At 33.0% G+C, this 21746-nt stretch overlaps 2 protein-coding genes across 2 annotated transcripts; both read right to left on the reverse strand.

Annotated features, from left to right (window-relative positions):
- Positions 1 to 2636: 2636 nt before the first annotated feature.
- LOC110413917 (phospholipase A1 PLIP2, chloroplastic-like) lies at positions 2637 to 6779 on the reverse strand. Its single transcript, XM_021424943.1, has 5 exons — positions 5786 to 6779; positions 4553 to 5065; positions 4208 to 4267; positions 3547 to 3963; positions 2637 to 3451 (listed from the first exon to the last, which is right to left on the reverse strand). Exons 1-5 carry the CDS (start codon positions 6452 to 6454, stop codon positions 2873 to 2875), a joined length of 2238 nt encoding a protein of 745 aa, XP_021280618.1. The 5' UTR covers positions 6455 to 6779; the 3' UTR covers positions 2637 to 2872.
- A 2975-nt stretch (positions 6780 to 9754) lies between these two features.
- ATERDJ3B (DNAJ heat shock family protein) lies at positions 9755 to 14011 on the reverse strand. The gene is made up of 10 exons (XM_021425578.2): positions 13691 to 14011; positions 13466 to 13614; positions 13243 to 13372; positions 12662 to 12773; positions 11755 to 11871; positions 11506 to 11592; positions 10806 to 10865; positions 10550 to 10627; positions 10371 to 10442; positions 9755 to 10251 (listed from the first exon to the last, which is right to left on the reverse strand). Exons 1-10 carry the CDS (start codon positions 13759 to 13761, stop codon positions 10093 to 10095), a joined length of 1035 nt encoding a protein of 344 aa, XP_021281253.1. The 5' UTR covers positions 13762 to 14011; the 3' UTR covers positions 9755 to 10092.
- Positions 14012 to 21746: the final 7735 nt, after the last annotated feature.

Here is a 21746-nt window from a genome sequence, read left to right on the forward strand (position 1 = left end):
TAAAAAAAAAAAAAAAAACTGGGTGCCTAACAAACTCTCGCTGGTGATGTGAGGTTGGTGTGGGCACGTATAGAAATCTTCAAGAAATCGATTGCATTTCCAAGTTTCAACAACTTCAACTGACTTGAAGAAACGGTTTTTGCGTTGCATGTTATTCTTGAAGATAGATGTTGCATCCATTTCGATGACCAAGTCTGTGGTGGTCGTTGTTCTTGGGCCTTATGTCAACGAACATCAGAACAAAAGAAATAACCCAACTCCATTACTCTCACTCTATCCCGTCCGATGCTTCCCCTTGGATTGACATCTGAACCCAAGTATTTGGACGCCCGCTAAACCGCAGTTAAAGATCCTGGGGTGAATCGGCCCATCGTAAAAGAAAACCAGCTTACAGTCATCTCTCTCTGCCGTGGCCCTTTCTCGTGGTTTTGGGTCTTATTTTGATCTCAAAAGTTCTAGGAATTATACTATGCAAATTCCTTCTCTACTGCCTCCGCTGGATGAATAAATGGGTTTAAAATTTTACGCAAACCTGTGAAAGATGAAAAGAATAATCTAAAAGTAATTACTTGAAACTTTATAAGGTTGAAAAGAATAATCTACATGTTATTGCACTCCTTTCTTGTGTATCATTTCAACCGTTGTACTTGTTAAAGGGGGTCCTTCCTTATCAATATCTAAAGTTCATTTGATTATTATAATATATGATTATTTATTTTTAAATATTATTATAATTAAAATATTAATCATTTCAAATAATTTTTAAATTTAAAATATTATTTTTGTAATATATAAGTAAAAGCTTAACTTTTTTATTTTAATTTTTGTTTTTTTCATTTTCCTTTATTCTCATTTGGTGAGCATTGGAGATGTGCTTGGCAAAACAGTGCATCCATCTGTTGCTCTTTGTGGTCGGATCTGGTCACAGGGCACTAGAATAATACTGCTTAAATGTGGCACTTTACAGCCAGATTTGATGCTCTCTACCACTCGATCAAACCCTAAACATCAAATCTAACATTTTCTCGATTGAATTAGGATGAAGAGCTCCAAATTTGTCCCTAAAATCACTTCCACTATTGCGGCTTCCCTCCAGGGGTGGGTGGAAGATTATAGAGAAGGAAAAACAGAGAAGCTAAAACAGGGGAAGAAAAGGAAGGGAGAAAAAATGTCTTTACATAAATAGGGTTCTAATTTTTCAAACTTATAAAAAGTTTTTTGATCTTATCATTTTTAAAAATTATTCTTCAATTATGAAAGAGCAAATACCCTAAATTAGTATTAATTATCCTTTCATTTTAGGCAATTTTTGAAAATAAAAATTTTAGAGGAATAACTATTTGTTAAAATATTTAAAATGTTTGACAACCAAACCAAAGAACAAATGTTTCTGATGACCATTCTCACGAGTAAATGTGTCGTAAAAGTAATTAGTTGAAACTTTATTGAGTTGAAAAGAATAACCACTTCTACAACATGCCATCGTACTTCCTTTGTCGTGTACATTATTTCAACCGTAGTTGTCGCTGAAGGTGGTCCTTCCCTGTCGATATCTAGTGTTCATTTGATTGTTTACGTTTCTTGGCCTTCCTCCTCTTCGACCACAAGCTCTAACCATGAATAGCCCTTGCCAATCTTAAGTCACATTCATGAATTTTGGCGTCTCTTGCACAATGGTGCACGTCCCATTTTCTAGCTTCCTGCCATCCCTTGTATCAAATCCAAAAGAGAGGGAAAATCAAGGCCGTTGTTCTAGCAAACTCGCTAACCTCGAAGCAAAGCAACCACCGGATGGCGATGGAAGTCCACACGTAGACGCTGCTGCAACGCGCTGTTATGGGAGAAAGTTTTGAGCTTCGGGTGAGCCAGGTAGTCTTGGTTCATCCATAAACAGGCTGACCGACTTTTTGCCTTGTTGGATGGATGGGCATAACGATCACAGCCATTTTGGACCTGGCTCTGTGGGGACTCCTATTTTGTCAGTAGATGAACCTTTTCTCCGCTGCAGCCCTAAGCAGGACAAAAAAGATTTGTTCATGGCTTGTCGATTTCTGAGAATCTCTCACATGTGCTTAATGTGGGTTATTACAGCCATTGGGGAGTAAGATTGCAAGACCACGAAGAAAAGTAAAGAATCTGAGCAGGAATTGCTAATTCTAGCCAGCAAATAACAGCTTGTTCCAGGTCTAAGGGAAGATGCATTAGTTCCAAAGAAATCAAGAAGCTCCCTTGATTCGAGTGATTTGGGCAAATTGCGTTCACTCTAAGAGAGTGATATTTTGCTTGTTGGTGACACGTTTTGTGCATGATTCAATTATTGGTGTAGTGACTCAGATATTTGTTGATGGTTAAATAAATCTGATTCACTCAACACCACCACCAAGCTTAACATCATTCACAATAATTATAGCACCCCAGCAAGATCTTTCTTCCTTTCAAGTTTCAATTATACTCCACGTTCGTATGTGCATAACCCAACACTCATGACTATCATTTTCATGAACCATATCCGGGTAAAACTGGTAAGATTGGGGCAACTATTGTTGAGGAAAAGTCAAGATTAACTACCAGTGAACCCCAGGAAACAAAACATAAAAAGGATTCCACTAGTAGAGCAATACTCGTAATTCCAAGTATCATCAATTTTTTTTTTCTTTTCATTTGGTATTGGTATCATTCACAATCAATGTACTATTTCCATACATCAATTTGACACTTTCCGTTTGATTAAAAAAATGATAAAAAAGAAAAAGCATGAATCGTTTTCAATTTCCCTTTTCTAAATCAATGAATAAAGAATCGTCTAACCATCTTGCAGCCATGTACAATACTCCCTCCAAACGAACCCTACATGCGCAACCAAATATGCTGATCAGCGAAAATTGATCACGCTGTATGCACCCAAGAGTAACAACTTGGCAGGGAACAAAAGAATCACTAGCAAATGCATGTGCTGTGAAGCAACAAGCCTACTGAACCGTTTCCAGGACTCTCTCCCGGTTTGCAAAACGCCAGCAAAGTTGAATTGTTCTTGGCCCACATTGATTGTTGCAACAGGTCTCCCAAGAAAGATACCAGCATTGATGCCACAAGGTAACACCAGGGGCCACCAGACCTTGCGCCGGTGCTCTCTCTTGGTTTTCCTGATGCGATTTAGCTCTTTCCGAATCACACCTCGAACAGATACCAAGTAAGAATTCACATCATGATCTCTTTGGATGGTTCCTTCAGAACCATATGCAGTGCGGTCGCTTAGGATCTCAAGTGGATGTGGTGAGTTAAAGAAAATTCTCTGCGCAGCCTGAAGCAGCTTCTCTTCATTATCAACATCTGCCAATGGACAGCTTAGAAAATATAGACCAGTTCCTGAAGGAAGGAGATGATGATGTGGAGAGAATTTCTCATCTGGTTGTAAAATCAGAAGTTGCCCCATTGGAGCATACAATAGCTTCTGCAGTAAAACAAAATAATAAGAGTTATATCAGAGAGTTACGTACATGTTCTAATTAAGTTGCACTTTGATATTTGAAAATGCAGAAACATTACCTGATTATTGAGACAAGGATGATGGCGAAAGTTTCCATTAAGAGCCTTTAAAAGCTCTGCAACATGATTAGGATAATTGCAAGAGAAGGCTCGGGGAACAATGTCTCTATGCATTGTGATTGCTTGAACATGACTTCGTGGCAACCCAAGTTTGCGAAGAAGACGATCACCCCCACACATGATGCTTGGTGATCCAAACATTATAACAGGAAGTAAGGAAGAAGCAGGCAGTTCACCTCTTATCAGCAACATGAGACTTACCAATAGTGACAAGCTGCCACCAAGAGAGTGCCCAGTGAAGCGGAAAGTTGCATGCTTGCCATGAGATTTTAAGTGGGAACGGACTTCAGGCAGCATTTGCTCATACATGCCTTTAGCAGCCTCATATATACCTCTATGCACAAGAACATCCAATCCCTAAACCAAGAAGATTGTATTGCATTCATCAATAAGAGAAAATACATTTATCACATTCCTCTATGATACATTTAACCACATGCCAAGTACAGATGTTAAACATTCCTGATTCTCTTGTCTGAAAAAGGTTACGATGAAGTTGGCATATGATGCCATTTCTATGAGCATCTTGTAAATTTTCGAATAAAAACAAAACACATAAAGATTTGCAAGCAGCAAATCAACAGATTTGTTAAAAAATTACCTCAAACTGAATAGGCTCAAAAAGTAGATTTGCCTGCCAAGATGCCAATGACTCGGATCCCTACATATACAAGCCATAATTTGAGTAAAACCAAATGCAAAGAAAAAGGGGCCAAAAACAAGCAAACAAAATAAGTTAGGTCTTGTGAAAGTGTGGGCAATGGCAAAACAACTAGTTAAAAATGTAAGGTCACTGTCCAAAATGCAAAATGCATTAATGTAATCACCTCTCGATAGATTTGCAACTCTTATAAAGAGAGCACGTTTTATTCCCCTGTTCCCACATATCCAAAAAGTAATGTTTTAATATAAAAAATGAAATTAATGTATGGATGATGTTACCTACCTGAACTACAAAGAATCTTGTAGCACTCTGATCATTGTCGCATATAAACCACTCACAAGGCGATGAATGAGTTGAGTTCAAATCATCTGCAACAGCCTGCTTCACTTCTTCCTTAGCAGCAACCACGGCAGTCACAGAGTCTGTGGTTGCCATTAAAGAGGCCACATCAGAGTTTCTCATCTCAGCACTGCTGTCACTTCTACTGCCATCATCAGATGAATCCTTACTGCTTTCAGGTTTCAATGATCTGAATGGAAGTATGGTCTTTGTATGGGAATGCAAATACGAAGCAGCAGACGCAGCTATCTGATATGCAGCAGAGGCGCTGATCCGGTAGCCAATATTTTTCTGTTCATCGCCTACTTTGTCATCCTTTCTATTCCTTTCTAACTCTTGATTCTCAGAGGACACACCAGTTTTCTCATGATTTTTCTCAGCTTTCATTGCCAATTCTCTCTTCTCTATTGATGAAGTTACCAGGCGTAAACCACGATATTTTAGGAGACTTTCAGGCTAAATTTAACGCCAAAAGGAAGATGAAGGAGAAAAAAAAAACCATGTTATTTTTCATAGACAAAATAGAACTGCTGATGTATTAAACTCAACTTTCAGTAGATATAGATATATTACTAATGTGAGCCAAGGTAAAATTTACAGAGAAAATTGCTCTTCAAGGATGCAACAACTATTTCATCAATAAAGAAATACCGAGCACACCCATCAAAGATGGAAAGGTGTTATCTTCCAAATAGAAATAAATTACACAAATATAAAGTTTGGCTTAATGCACCAAAAAACTCAAAAGTTTCACAAACTCAAAGATGCAACCATCGAGTCAAAACCACCCTAAACCCTTGAAAGATACAACAATCAAGTTTAAACCTTTACCAGCAACAACTTTCCAATTTGCAGAACTTGATTTCTAGGACTTTTCGTGTAACAATCATGATGAGCCAATTGGCTGACAATATGTGCAGAAAGACTTCAGCTAGATCCCGGCGTCCCAATTTGGCTTTAATAGAAAATTAAAACTTTGTAAAAGGATCTTAACGATTTAAGATTGAAATTTCTGGTTTGTTTCGATTAAATGATAGATTGAACTACTTAATCTCAGGCCTTAGGAACCCCGGAATGATGTCTAACTTTATCGATTCACAAACACATGTCCGCATTTTAAAAAGAATAAACAAATTAAGAATGAAAACGAAGAAAAACAAATTTCTAAGTTCGTACCTTAATCTTTGGAATAGCATAAGCCAAGCTTCCAAGATACAACATTTGAGCGTACAACTTAGCCTCAGCTAAAGACACCCTCCGTAACATCTTGGAAAACGAATCTTTATCAATTTCAATCTCCTTTTTTTCATTTTCTTCATCATCATCATCATCATCAACTCTACAAAATTCACAGATTTCTTCCTCCTCATTGACGATACCGTTTTGGTTATTTTCTTCTTCGGTCTCCCTTTCTTCATCAACGCTCTTTGTCTCTTCTCTCCACAATGACCTCACGTGCAAAATCTTCAAAACCCAATTCCCATTTTGCCCTTCCGAAGTCCCCCTCGTTTCGCCGCCATTCACGTTCTCCTCGTGCACTTTTCTCGCCTCTTCATTGCTCTTATTCTCCACCGAAACGGCGTCGTCAGCAGCCATCCCGTTGTACCTCTTGTTATTTCCAGCTCCACCTCTGGGCCACAAAGATTTCAATGGGTACCGGAACGAGAACATGGAAAACGCCGTCTTCTGCGGTGGCACCACCGAGGCGGACGTCGATTTATGATCCACCGGCGACCGCCCCACCGCACTCACTTGCGTTGCGTTGGTCCTACTTTCCAGGCCCCCAGTCACCGAGATCGCCGGTGCCATACCATGAATCCCCGTTTTCAAACAAAGACCATCCATTCTTGTTTCTCTCAATCACGATTCGCTTACGGGTTTCTTTAGCTTCTCTTAAAACGTAAATTTTAATACTAGCAATATAAATTATAATACTGAATAATTCTACGTTGAAAGATCAAAGCAATATCAGGCAGCAATAGCGAGAAGCAAGGCGCTAAGCCCTTAACGTAACCCAACAATCTTTGAATTTCTACTGTCGTTTCCCTCTTGCTTCTTTCTTTCTTTGTTTCTTCTACCAGTTTTCTCGTTTAAAGCCTTTGTTTCAAAGTTCGTTTTTATATAAAAGAAAGGGAGCTTTTAGACAGAAGCAAGAAAGGTTAGGAATTCGTTTGTTACCAAACAGGTCAACAACCTGATTAAACGATTTTGTTTCTTCATTAAGGAGCCGCAGGAAACGGCGGCGTTTAATGGAGTTTTAGTGTGGCACATGGGGTTAACACTCTTTGTCGGGTTTGCCCTCGAAGGCCCCTTAGTTTGGTAGTGAAGGCTTGAAGAGGTGGGGCCGTGTGGGAAACCACCATCCTGACTGGTTCCAAAAGTGCGTGGGCAGAATATCTGTTTGCCACGTCAGAGCATTTCTGGATGAACTACAAACTCGAAACCAAAACCTGCCGACGTGTCCGTAAAGTTTCCCTCTTCCCCTCTCTCTATCTTCCGCTTGATTTATCTAACAGTTGCTCTTTGGCTTTTACACGCCTCCCACTCAGTGCCAGCGGTCGACACCTGTCCCTCAATTTTTATATATTATTTTTATCTTCATTCAAACTTTTTAAAAAAATTATAACCCTGAAATTGAAAAAAAATAAAGCATTTTAGTAACCCAAATATTCTGACGTGGATTGAACCTTCTAAATCTATTTATTATGTATCATTATGAGATCATTTTGTATTGAAAGCCATCGGTAGATGTCAAACAAACAATAAAACAAATATTATAGTATAAAGTTTTTATGTGGATGTTGTGTTACAAGAAACCGTGGCCGATGAACGGTTCATCTAATTTCTTTTCTAGAAATAGGGTGAATAAATGAGCAATTTCTATTTTAATATTAAAAATTAATACTACTAAATAATTTTTGTTTAGGCTCTGACGGTTGGGAAAGGATTGGCGTAGGACCCGAACATCCTGGAGGTTGACGAAAGCGATATTAATTATCCTGCTAAAGTGATAGTTATTGGGCGGTGCAAAATCAATGAGTTTAATGAGGCAATGACACTAAATTTTGAAGATTAGTTACATATTTGATATTTTAATTATAGTAAAATTATCAATTTGATATTTAAAAACATAAACTTGTGATTAAGTTTATCAATTTTATCTCGTTATAAATATTATGTACTTCATTAATTTTATTAATTAAATAGATAATTTGATATCAAAAAATAATTAATAAGAGTCAAACACCTTATGTAGTTTTCTTAGTTATTTGTTGGTAATATAATTGATTTAATTAAAGTAGTTAGTTTGTGGTACAAATTGTTTAACAAAATTAAAATTTGATTACTTAATTATCAATTTTTAAAATTTTTAGATATTAAATTAAATATTTGATCATAATTCAAAGAGCAAATATGTAATTCGCTTTAAAACTTAACATAATAGTCCAATTGAATAAAGTCAGGGTGGGCGTCGCTTCTTTTTGGTAAGAAAGTGTGTTCTTAAATCTCGGCATCTAAACTTGGAGGAGCATCAAGTAGGTGGACACGAGTGGACTACATTTTCCAGGGAAGTCATTGTGGTAGCTGCTGGATTGTTGGTACAAATGAGGTTTAGATAGAATTCAAAAAGGATAAAATTAATTTTAAGATTAATCTTTAAATAGATATTATTTTTAAAATTTATTTTACCATCATCACTTAGTATGCGAAAACGAATAATGTGAATAGTTTTAAAGATATAATGAAGTCAACATCTAACTTTCTATTACATTTTACGAATATAGACCGTTAGATATATAAGAGGATTTACAAAGTTGTTTGGCTTTAGAGTTTATTTTCCGTAACAAGTAGATTATAAAAAATTTGAAAGTTTTTATAGTTGATAAAATTTAAATGTTTATATTAATAGAATACAACACTTTTTTTTGTTCTTCATATTTCTGCTCTTGTTTTTGTGTTTATTTTGATGTGTCAAAATAGATGACAACAAGCTTTTATATAAACTTGTAAATATCGCTTGTTTAAGCACACAATCCTTTTATTGAGATACAATTTTATCTAAAAGACATCTTTTATTCTGCCAAACACATCTTTTAGATAAAAATATTATTTCAATAATAATCTTATAAAAAATAACTATTCATTTCATAAATTATAACATTTGAGTTATAATTTGAAACAATAACTTTTCATATTTAATTTTTGAACTGTAATGTCTTTTCAATATATTTTATAGCTTATGAATGTTATTTTACCAAGAGATATAATCATTCACATAAAAACTTGTCTATAATTTAATAGACACATTATATCACTTTATGTGATAAAACTTTTAAACTAAAATAATTTTTTATCATAACATAACTTTTGATTTTAAAAATACACTAATATAGATCACATATGAAAAAGTATTTGATTGGTTAAGCAAATGTCGTGTGTTGAGGGCTTTACTCTTTGCAAGGCAGGTCCTGTAAGGGTTTAGGAGCAAAATGAAAATGTGGGCATGTGGAAACTTCTTAAGGAACTAGCTAGCTAGCTAGCTAGGAGGATTGCTAAGACAGTTTGGATTTAATATAATTTGATGTCAAATTAAGTAAAAATCAATAATAATAAAACTAGTCTTTGTCGTCTAAAGGAACATGGTAACTTGAGAGATCTTATTATCAAAGTCAGCCAACCGGGAGGATGAAAAGATGATGGGAAGAAATGGAAGCCCAGCCCATGGCAGGAAGCTGGGAAGCAGACAATGTAAAGACAGAGACCATGCCAATATCCAAAGGACCCTAGCCCAATACAAAGAATCCCCGTCCAATTTTTGTTCACCGTGCTGTGATAATTGGGCATGTCAGATTAAGTTTCAGTCCAGTCCTTTTGGGCCGAAAAGATAGTTTTTGGGCTTTTAAGGCATGCCCTGTTTAAATTATTTCAGATTTAAGCCATTGTCGTTTTAAATTTAAGTTGCTGTCGTTTTAAATTTAGATAATTTCAATTCGTCGTGCAAGTCTGATAAATAGGCAAAGTATTGGGAGGAGATGAATGGCGAGTTTCAACCGTTAAGGAACGATTTTGCAATTAATTAATGATCTGGGGGGTCAATTTAAAAATATTACAACTCGCAGATTTAATATAAAAGAGGCAAAATAATAGTAGTAATAATAATTACAGAAGCAACTCCTCATTGAAAACTATTTCGTGAACACAACAAGAAACGAGATAGATAATAGTATCTCGTATGAGCCAAAAAAGAATATTGTTCTAAAAACGCCCCCTCCAAATTGATGGACAGTCGAAGGTATTAGAGCAAAAACATTTTAAGACACTGCATTTCAAGTTAAGTATTTTGTTAATTAATGAGGGAGGAAATAGGTGAAAGGGAGAGAAGGAAATTAGAAACCCTCCAAGATTTCCTAGTTTCTATGTATCCTCAGATCATGTTACAATGGGAACAATCTTAGGACCCAACAAAAATCGTATCCTCTATCCTAGCCAAGAACTGCCTTGATTTTGGCCTTCTGGTCCTCCGTCAGTGATGTGGGGAACAAAACCTCGAAGGTCACATACAGGTTTCCTTTCTTGTCGCTAGAATATAATGGCATTCCTTCTCCTTTGAACTTTCTCACCTCTTTGGGCTTAGTAACACCCTGAATATGAATTACAAGATTATTTCCCTAAACATATTGATGTTTAAATTCTATTTTGGATCATTTAGTTGTTGGCTGAGACAAATTAAATGAAGCTAAATAGGTTATGTCAGGCTTACCTTAGAGCTAATGTCCACTAAATGGTCATCAAGGTGTTTAATGGTCTTCTCAAAACCAACAAGAGCTTGAACCTGGAGCAAGTAAGGAAATGAAAATTAGTTCATAGTTTCCATTTTTCAAAAGAAGGTAATGAGGAAAGGCAGAGACAGATACAAATATCCTCAAATATGAGACTTACAAGTGTTATGGTGACAGTGGTGTGCAAATCATTGCCTTCCCTCCTGAAGCGATCATGGGGTGCAGTGCGAATTAGGAACTGCAAAAAGGTAATTGTCTCATGTGAGCAAGAATGGGACAAATTCCAAATATACTACCTAAAAGCCACATAGGATTGTGGACTGAATATGAATACATTGACTTTGCCCAGTATGTAGCACAATAACTGGACCATACCAAAGCATTAAAAAGTTTTCAAATCATTGTTGGAGACTAACCTTCAAATCTCCAGGTTCTCCATCTATTATAGGCTCACCATCTTCATAAAAAACCACCTCCTATAAAATGTACAGAGAACATTATTCCAAATCCAACAACAATAATGACTAGCTACATGTCCTACTCCTAGTATACTGTAAAAATACTATAAGATGATGACAATTACAAGATCCCACAGAAATTGTAGGATAAGAAATTCTGACAAAATTGACAAACAAACAAATCTGCATAACAACAATGTGTTCCATTTAGACAGGACATCAAAGAATCCCTGTAGAGATTTAATAGAGTACATTTCTGTGTCTGCTTTTTAGTAGAAATGTTGAATAATAAAGCATGCCATAACAAGTCAGCAAACCATGATTACATTTTCCGATCACTTAATGAGAGCACAGGTGCACAGACAGAGGAAAGGAGCATCTGGAACAATTATTTGGATTTAAAGAATAAAAAAAAAATGAAACACAAGAGTATTGATGGTACTATTAACAACTCTTTCTGCGCCAAATATTTCAGATGACAAACTTTTCATATCATAGAACAGTTTCTACTCTTTCACTTTCCTTAGGTTTTAAGCATGACTATACATTTAAACATTATTTAAGAAAAACCGGGCAACAATATCAGCATGCACTCTGAGAAAAACTACAACAATGAAAAGATGTTACACATTAAATAATTCTAATTCTCCAAACTTACATGTCCATCTTGCATTCCTTTCTCAATATCAACCGTGACAAAATATCCCTCTCGTTCATATTTGACATTTTGGCACTGCTCACAAACCTGAGAAAAGAAATTTTGAGAATAATTATAAAGGCTTGACAATGGCAACATAACACACGGCATATTTCATAGCATTAAAAGGCCCAGGAAAAAAGATAAAAAGTCAATAACAAAATGGAACTGAAATATCAAAGAAGAAGACAAACAATAAAGCCACAGTACCTGTTCAGTCATCTGTTGGAACATCCCTGGACCAATTTGCTTATGATAGACCTCATTTCTACAGTTACAGCGTCGTTTACCTGGAGCAGGCTTTAAAATGTTTTTCTCCCTCCAAACCTGGGTAATTCCAAATCAGTGTTATCTTTCAATAAAATAAGAATATTGAAGAGAGGAGGGGAAAATGGGGGAGAAACAGAGAGGCAAGCACCTAGCCAGTAGCTCCTAATTTCCCCTCAAAGGCTTAAATTAAGGACAAGATGGAACAAAATACACCCTGTGCCTCTATGTCTAATTTATTGATCCACTAGCTTCCTGGGAAAATATAAACAGTTAACAAAACAAAAAATTGCCAAGTATGCATCATTAGTTCCCAATGGCACTCTCTAACAGCTCTGTCTTCTGCACTTCTGAGAGCTGCTTTAACAAGGCTGACAAGGAGAACTGGCTAATGATCTAGGTCATAGCTAAGCCAGGTCTGTGCATAACATAGCTTGATATGCTTTATACAAGATCCTATGATGCCTTATAGCTGATTGACAAGTAAGTTCAAGGGAGAGAATCTAGCTTTGCCATTTGCAAAGGGTACACAAAACAAACAAGTCAGGTAAAGTATCTAGGTGAAATTTTTGGTTATGATTAGATGGATATGATGTTTAGCCTACTGATATCCTGAGAAAGTAAAAGCGTATACATTTATGATCTTATTTACAAACTTGCTTCCCAAGTTTGGTAGGTTATATAATATGCATATCTTGACATTGCTGTACATAGACTAACAAACTTATCTATGACATTAAATAAATGAACAAATATTTTAGATTCCACACTAGTCAAGATGACCAAAAGCTGATCAGTTACAGATTTCGGTCAAGGATAACATATACCACCAGAAGACATGATTTCTCACCTTAAGAGTACCTCCCATGTACAAGTCTTCCAGTGTTGCATCCAATTCAACAATCACATCATCACCCTTCACAATTTTCTCTTCCTCTTCTGCCTGGCCTCCACGAAAAAACCTAAAGAAAAGCTCCACCTTGTCAGCAATTGTAGGTGATCGAATTCACAGTAACATAAACAAAAGTGAAAGTTACCTCCAAAATGATGGCTAGCCACATTTAAACTAAGTTGAATGGAGGATTAGGTAGGCTTTCTTACAGGTTAAAACAGTTATTATCAATGTGTGTTATCCCAAAAATAAGTAAACAACAAGCATTTTATGGATGATTTCGGCATAATCGTCCTTACATTTAACATAATCACCAATAAAGTATAGGTTCTAACTACCACTATAGGGAACCTGAAGTTGGGTAGCATATCTAAGATACCATAAGATGCATTAATAGGCTCCTAGATTGTGGGTTACAATGCCAGCACATTACTTACCAAGTTTATTCTCATCATAGCATATCAATTAATACTATATTACTATAAAGACAATTAACCGCAATGTCATATTGATCAAAGAGCAAAATTCAAAAATCTTACATGCCGAAGAACTCGTCTAAGTTGCTCCCCATTCCTCCTCTGCCTCCGCTGGCAGCATGCTGCTTCAGGCCCTCCTCTCCATACCTATCATATATGCCCCTCTTCTCGCTATCCGACAACACCTCATAAGCTAACCATTCATCAAAACAATTAATCATCCCAAGAAGAAAAACTAATTAACTCCATACGTAATTTTTCTTTTCATATTAAAACGAGATTTTACCGTTGTTAATCTCCGCAAATCGCTTAGTGGCCTCTTCATTCCCGGGGTTCTTATCAGGATGATATTTCAATGCCAGCTTCCTATACGCTCTTTTGATCTGCTCATCCGATGCTCCTCTCGGCACTTGCAATACCTCATAATAACTCTTCCTGCATCAAATCACCACAAAATTTCACGCACATAAACGCCACTTTTGTAAAGAGAAAGAAAGAGATAGGCGCTTACCCTGCAAAGGCGGCGAGCGCGTAACACAAAGCGCATAGCAGAAAAAGTAGCTTCGTCCTTGGAAGCGCCATGGATTTTCAGATCAGGAGAGAAACTGGACCTCTCCGGACGTTATACAAATTGTTTAGAAATTCTTATCAGATCTTCGATATCTAAGACACAATGCTATTCTTTTTTTTTCCTCTTAGCCAGAAAGATTAGGGGTTAATCCTAAGCTTTGGTTTTGCTTATTTTCTCCAATGGATCGTTTTTTCCGTTTGGGTGCTTCGAAAGTGGGTTTTGGACTTTTAAACTTTTATACAAACACAACAACAGGGTACACCAAGCGAAGCTTGAGGCACCTACGACTTGACTTACTTTGGGACTAGACTCTTGGCAACGTGTTCTTGTGAAAACTGGCCAATGAGCGTAAGCTCGTTGTTGTTTCTTCCAATAGGGTTCTGCCACGTGGAGGAATTTCGTCTTCCGCGGGTCGCAGACCCGTTCCCCTGGAAAAGAGTGGAAAAATTGTTTTCAACCGATTTGTAACCTCAATGCCTGACTGCCTCTAAGCCCATGCTCATAGGGGCGAAAACTGAATACTTCTCCAAACGACGTCGGCTGAGGTTTTTATTGGGCTTAAAAGAAACTAACCAAATTTTGCTAATGGCCTTTTGTGTAATGAATCCGTCCCGAAGGTACGACCACTGGTTCGGCCCCAAAATGGTAGCTGTGTCTATTAATCCCTAAATAGTCCAATTTACCAACCAATTTAGACCTAGAAGTCCGAAGTCCACAAAACTACCAGTACATTTTAATAATTAAGCTTCAATAACAAAATATTCTAGGTGATACGCCAACATATAATCCATGTTGCCTATCCAATCTAGAATTTATGTTGCACACTTGACATAAAAACTTTTAATTGAGCCGAGCTGATATAGTGTCCAGTTCGATTACCATGGAGTTTTATAATTTTGCGTTCGAGCTCAGCTCAAAAAATAGTAGATAGGAACCATTCAATAATTTTAAAAGCTTAAATCAAAATATTTAAATGAGGTTTTTTTAATAAAATTAAAAAACATTAACTTTGAATAATTGAATTCATATTTTCAATTTGATATATTCAAATATTTATCATGAAATGTCAAAAATATTTAACTATTATAATTATTTTATATTCCTTAACAGTTAATATAAAATCAACAATTAAAAATTTTAATTCAAATAAATTAACTATTATATAAAATAAAGATAATATAACAATACAATATAAATTCTAAGTTAAAGTAAAAAAACTGCAAAGATTAAAACAATAGTACTCAAAGTTGAATGCTTATAGCAAATCTTAAATGAGACTCACGACTTTATAAAAATAATAACATAATAGGTATCTTACGTATTCTTTTGAGAAAATTTGAAATTAAAGAGAGAAAGAGCAAATGGAAAAAAAAGAATTTAAAAGTGAATATTATAAATAAAAATAATAATTGATTATATATATAAGAAAAAAATAACTATTGAAAATTATTAATTACGTTTTACTATTAGTTCATTGAAAATAAAAGAAATAGGTAAGAAAAAATTGACGCTAGAGATCATTAAATATATATTATTGTTAGTTGATTGAAAATAAAAGAAATAGTTGAAAATTAATAACACTTTAAGAATTTAAAAGTGATAAAAAATTAAAATTTATTAGGTATATTGTAAAAGAAGTGAGAGAATATGTTATTTTATTAATTATTTTTTATTTTTTATTTTTTAAATATTTTTAATAGAAAGTGAGATAATTAGTTCAAAAGTAATAGAGATTTGGAAATAAGAGAAAATAAATATTTATTAAACATAAGTGAATAGTTAAATTTTGTATTAATTATCTTAATTTTTATATATTTTAAATATAATTAATTTTATTGTTATTATTATTATTATTATTATAATAAAAATATGGGACCTCTCCAGGTTACTTGAGCTTACTAAATTATCATTAATTTATATAAGAAACTCAAATTTCTTGACTTGAGTTCGAGTTTTAAATAAAATTTTAAAATATATAATTAAATTTATTATATTATTTATATGTATAAAGTATTAAAAAATTTTAAAAAATAAAACTCAATAAAGTGTCAAGGCACTTGATTCTAATATTATAAAATTCAAACTCAACTTGAAGGTGAATGAATTAAATTAAAATATTTCATTACGTGAGAACAGGAATGTCTAATGACAGTATAAAAATACAGTAAGTTATTGCATACTATTATTCTTATCATGTCACCATGTAAAATCTAATGCTAAATCAAAATATAACATGCAATTGAAAACTATAATACTTACTCTTATTGGGTTCAATCATTGATGTTCTTTTATATGTACAAATAATCTGTCCAAGAATATCTATCCCAAATCCAACGTTATAGCAGAAGGCAAAATTATCAGGAAAAGTAAAATAAAATATAAGGCAAAGACTCTTTCGGTTACTCTTTTGACTCGTTGTCATAGACAACCAAAGCATTGTTCCGACAAAGATTCTAAAAAGGTTAGAGGAAATAATATTGAAGTAGGGTCTGCCCTGATCCTTAATAGTTGCCGGGCCAGGGCACAGGGTGTACAGGTAAGAGAGTGGAAAAAGGAACCAGGGAAACGCAAATAATGCAAATTAAAGAGCTTTCGGTAAGCTAGCTGCCTGCCTCCAATCTGTCATCTTTCGTTTGTTTTCATGTTTTTGTTGGTGCGTAAACCTTCTTTTGCCACCACTAATTCAGAAAGACAAGAAAACCAGTCATTTACCTTCAACCCTATCTCGCTCTTCAACAATTATCGATACGCAGACCATCACTCTGCGTGGTATATAGGCAAGTGTGGCCTGACAAGTGAACAAGCCAAAGGAAAAAGGAGGTTTCGAATGGTGAGTAGTCAGACCAACCAGTCTTTTGCTTTAATTCATTTCCACCGACGTTCACTTGAAAGCTAAAAGGCAAGCAATTATTGGCAAGTAAAAGCGCTGCTGCTCGATCAACCAGTCAAGAGAAACATGAGTTTGGAACAAAAAATGAAGAATGGAAAATCGAGCAAGCTCTACACTAAAATCCCACACCAATTTTTATATACTGAATTATTTTAAAATTGAAGAACAAATCTTTGTTTTTGGAAAGTATTCTTGCTGGAACTCTTGCGTTTATCCTTCCGTTTCCAAAAGATTTGACAATTGACACGACACTGCATTAGTCGTTGCACTGTGTGCTGTGACTAAAATGAAGTCCGCTGAGAAGGCAATTACATCTGAAAAACTAGATATATTCAATTTTTGGAACATGTAAAAAAGATACTCAAAATTAAAACAAAGAATTAAATTGTTTGATAAAAATAAAAACATTTTTTAAGGACTTTTTTATAATAGTTAATTATACTTAAATTTACTTGGTATGTAAATAAAGTAATAATTATATTATATTGAGTTATTTTATCATATTTTAAGTGATAAAAGGATTAAATTTTTGAGTTTAGGTAAAGTTTTAAGTAGTTTTCTTAGTTTTTCTTTAATTAGTTAACTCATGATTAAGCTAATTTACTTCAAGTTATTTTAGCTTATTTGGATGGTAAAAATGCTTATTTTTAGCTATGGGTCCTCAAAAGAGAAAGGGTCAAGTGGTGAGTAATTGCACAAATTAGTTAGATGCAAATTTCACTGAACATGTAATAATATTTCAGACATAACTCAAGCTACAGAAGTTCAATCAAAGTGATTCTTAGACCATTGAAAAGCTAAGAGGAATGGATATAATTTTTATGTTTATCACTTTTATCCAATTCTGATCCAAGTATGGTCAAAATCATATTAGATGTAGCCTGACTGTAGTAGTTTTGTACTAAGTAGCTTGAAGGAACAAAATAAGGTCAAAATTGCGTTAGAAATAACCATATTGTCTCTCAATCTAGTAAAATTTATTCCATCGAATCTATTGAGTTTGATTATTTCTTGATTTTGGAAGTAAACCTTCACACTTGAATCCTATCCATTCTTCATCATGAAAAGATTATGACAAAGGTTTAAAAAATATCTTAAGATTGTTAGAAATATTTGAGAAAAAAAAAAAGAAATTTTGAGAGGAAAGAAAAGTATGACTTTGAGAGCGTGAATTAACGTTTTTCTTAAGGTATTTTTTCAACCTCCGACATACAATAAAATTTTTCTCACACTTATTAAAATTGTGAAAATGGCAATGCATGAATTGTTATTTATATAATAAACGAACCTATATGTCTTCAATGTAAGTAGTCGTTTCTTTTCGTAAGATAATTATTCAGAAGTTGTTTCTTTTGATAAGATAACTATTTTAAAGTTGTTTCTTTTTATAATACAGCTATTTATAAAAATTATATTTAATAACCTTTCATAATACAACTATTAAAAAGTTATATTTAATAAAGTAATTACTTATGACTTTTTAATCATAACTTTTCATTAATAAGACCAACATTAATAAATTATCTAAGAGGCTATGATACCATGTAGAAAATACCTAAAATCAATCTAAGCAAAAAATTATATTGCTTGATAAAAATAAAATATTACCTAGGGCTATTTATAACAACTAATTAAATCTAAACTTACTTGGTGTGCAAATAAAATAAAAAGCAAATAAACAAATATATTAATCATAGACTTCCTTAGAGTACAGTTAAAGCAAAAAGACATAAAAAAATTATCTTCAAGATATTGTCTCCTTAATTTGAGGATATTCATATATTTGGTAATAAAACGTTAGTTAGTTTTTATTTTGCAAGCAAGAACGGAGCGTCCTTGAGCTGCACCCAAAACTTTTAAAATTTTTTTATACCACAAAATTTTTAATATGATCTCTTAATGGACCCTTTCAAAATAATTTTTTATTTAATAATTAATATAAATAAAGAATAATTAAAAATATCTCACATGTCCCAATTTTAAATTTTTTTGTTTTCTTTTTTAATTTATATTATTATTTTTATTTATATTTGTTTATATATTTGCTCATATATTTTAAATTTTTATAGATTTTTTTGTTTAAATCTCTACAAATCATTAACCATATATTTTTTATTATATCATATATGGGCTGTATCTTCTCCTTGCCATGTTTTTTCTTTCTCTATTATAAAAATTTATTTTTATGATTTTAATCTTTAAAAATTAATAAATTATTATGTAGTTCTCAATATAAGTTACACTATTGCACTGTTACTTAAAATTTCTTCAATGTTTCATTTTTTATTAATCCTGATTATGTAAAAAGAAATTATCTTAATTATATCTTTTTTATATACTTTAAGTTTTATATTTAGTTGAAAAGAAATTATTTTGAATATATAGTCTTTAAACAATCTTAATTATATAGAAGAAAATTATTAATCTTGTATATCGTATTTATCTATTTATATTTTATGTATTATAGTTTTATATTTAATATTATAAATTTAAATAAAAATAAAATAAAAATATTAGAGGTTGACTATATTAATTTTTTTTCAAATTTGATTAAAGTATGAATAAGTTGAAAACAATTAACAAATTCGTTAAAACAATATATGTAAATCATTTAAATGATTCTTCTATATTTGAACCATCAAGCCTCAATGCTTCAACTCATAAACAAAAAAATATAAATCAAAATATCCAAGACTTAATTCTAAAGAAATAAATGTTTTTCAATGCATAATTAATAATTGATGAATTTGAATTCAAAAAATCGAGCAAAACTTTCTTAAATGATTATTGTAAGTTTTTTTTTTAATTTATATATTATATAAAATTATTTTTTATTATCAATCTTTTTATTATTGATTAAATTTAATATATTAATTTTTAAAATTTTTAATTTTTATTCTTTTATTTTTTATCTCTAACAAAAATTGACTAGCTTTGTGAAGTAAATTGAAACATGTGAAGCATGCCTGATGTGCGTTCACTTATATAAAGAAAATCAAACCGCACTTTATAATACCCTTTTTCTCCCCCAAAGCGGGGCCATGTGCAATTGCCTCCAACAGCCCAGTCAGGCAATCACCATCGTATAACTTTATCGCATATATCGCCCCTTCGTTAAGGTACTAGGCCTTGGGTTGGTTAGATTCGATCCTTCCCTTCAATTCATTTTTTCTAATCAAAGAAAAGAAAGAGAGAGAGAGAGAGAGAGGAGAAATTGGTGTCACTGGTTAGAGCATTAATTATTTAATTACAAGAAGCGGACATTACAAGGAGTAAAGAAAAAGGAGACTGGAAATAGCAGTGGTTAGTGAGTACATCTCAGTGAACTTGATCCTTCACTGTCGAGTGTTGACATTTCGAAATTTAAATTGGGCCACGTTTCGACACTGGCTTTTAGCACAAAAAAGGAATATTAATATTGCATGCAACCGTAGATATAAACATAAGATGACTAAACAATTATCTAGCGAACAAGAAGTCTTTGGCGAATTTCATTACCTTACGAAACCCTGAAGAGATCATGAAGGGTTAACACCAATACAAAAGAACCTTTTTAAGTGATCTGTTGAATCTAATGTTGTGGAGAATATAAACCAATTATGCGCATATTGTACGTACGGCTAGGCAGTTGACAAATAAATGACGATTTCTCCAACCAAATGGCCTGAAAACGACAAAAGAAAAGAATTACAATTTCAGTTTTAAGAAATTTGGTCGTTGGAAGTTGCTTTCAATTAGATCTTCCACGATATTTTGAGTAAAATAATAGTATAAGCCTTGGCTTACGGAATTAACTTAATGAACCAAACTGTGGATAATAAAAAAAAATAGTGTAGATAAAGCCAGCCAATTATCTCTTAGCACGTGTTAGCAACACTGATGTGATTTGTACATTTAGGAAATTAATCTGGTAGTTGAATTTAGTTTGTCCTTTTATGTCTGCCGACTATTTACCGAAAATGATAGGATGTGCTGGCGTTTTTCCTATAAGATCCGTAATCAGTTACACTTCCTAATATTGAGAAAAAAGAAATAACAAAAAATGGGGGAAACTGATCAGAGCTTTCACTTCAAAGGACAGCCTGTTTACAGGAAGAATCATCATTTATCAATATGATGACCTTGCACAATTCTTGTTCCTGTTTTTTTTTTTTCCAAGATTCAAACCTTAAATATATGGTTAACAAAGGAACTAATTAGACATCGCATCAATCAATTTAACATAAACTTTAAAATTATTGTTTTTTGTTATTACTTTATCACCGATTATTATAATAGTATTTGTCATTTCTATATATTAAATTATAAAAAATATTTTATATTGAGTAAATTATTTTTTTATCTTTTCAATTTCTTGGATTTTTTATTTTAATTATTTAATTTTCAAAAATAATATTTAAATTATCAATATTTATAAATAATTATCATTTTGATCACTTAACCATTAAACAATAACACATTTTTCACACTGCACATTCCACATCAATCAACTTTAGTGAAGTAATTGAATAGATGATAACAAGAAATATCAAGTACGAGATTCATTATTTTTTAATGATTGAGTAATAAAATAAAAATACTTAAAAATGTTTATAATCAAAATGTTGTTTTTTAATAATAGAAATAAAATTTTTTCGAAGAGCAAAATTTTTTTAAGAGTTACAATTTTTTTTAGTAGATAATTTACTCTTTTACATTTTTAATTCCAACAATGGAAAATAAATGATAAAGATTGTACAATCATATCAGTCTTTTTTTTAGGGAATAAGAAATTTTATTGCTTAATCAAACAAGCAAAATATACCCAATTGCTTCATAAAATAATGTCTCTAATCTTAACTGGAGGAGTATTTTAACCTAGAAAATTGTCAGAAATAATGAAGCCTTAATTAATTGGTCATGAAATCTTCAACTCTATTATATTCTCGAAAGATATAATTAATCTAAACTTGCTATTGTTACTTAAACAAACTGAGAATGACTTGAATCAAATTGGAATTAGAACATGAGTGAATCAAATGAAAAGAAATCGCAAACTACTAACTTATTATCCACTTGAAGAGTTATCTTTCGAAAGCCCGATATAAATCAAATCTTTAAATTAAT

The sequence above is a fragment of the Theobroma umbraticum genome, unplaced genomic scaffold (assembly GCF_002168275.2).
Source record: "Theobroma umbraticum cultivar Fairchild unplaced genomic scaffold, ASM216827v3 scaffold_4.1, whole genome shotgun sequence".
Classification (NCBI taxonomy): domain Eukaryota; kingdom Viridiplantae; phylum Streptophyta; class Magnoliopsida; order Malvales; family Malvaceae; genus Theobroma; species Theobroma umbraticum.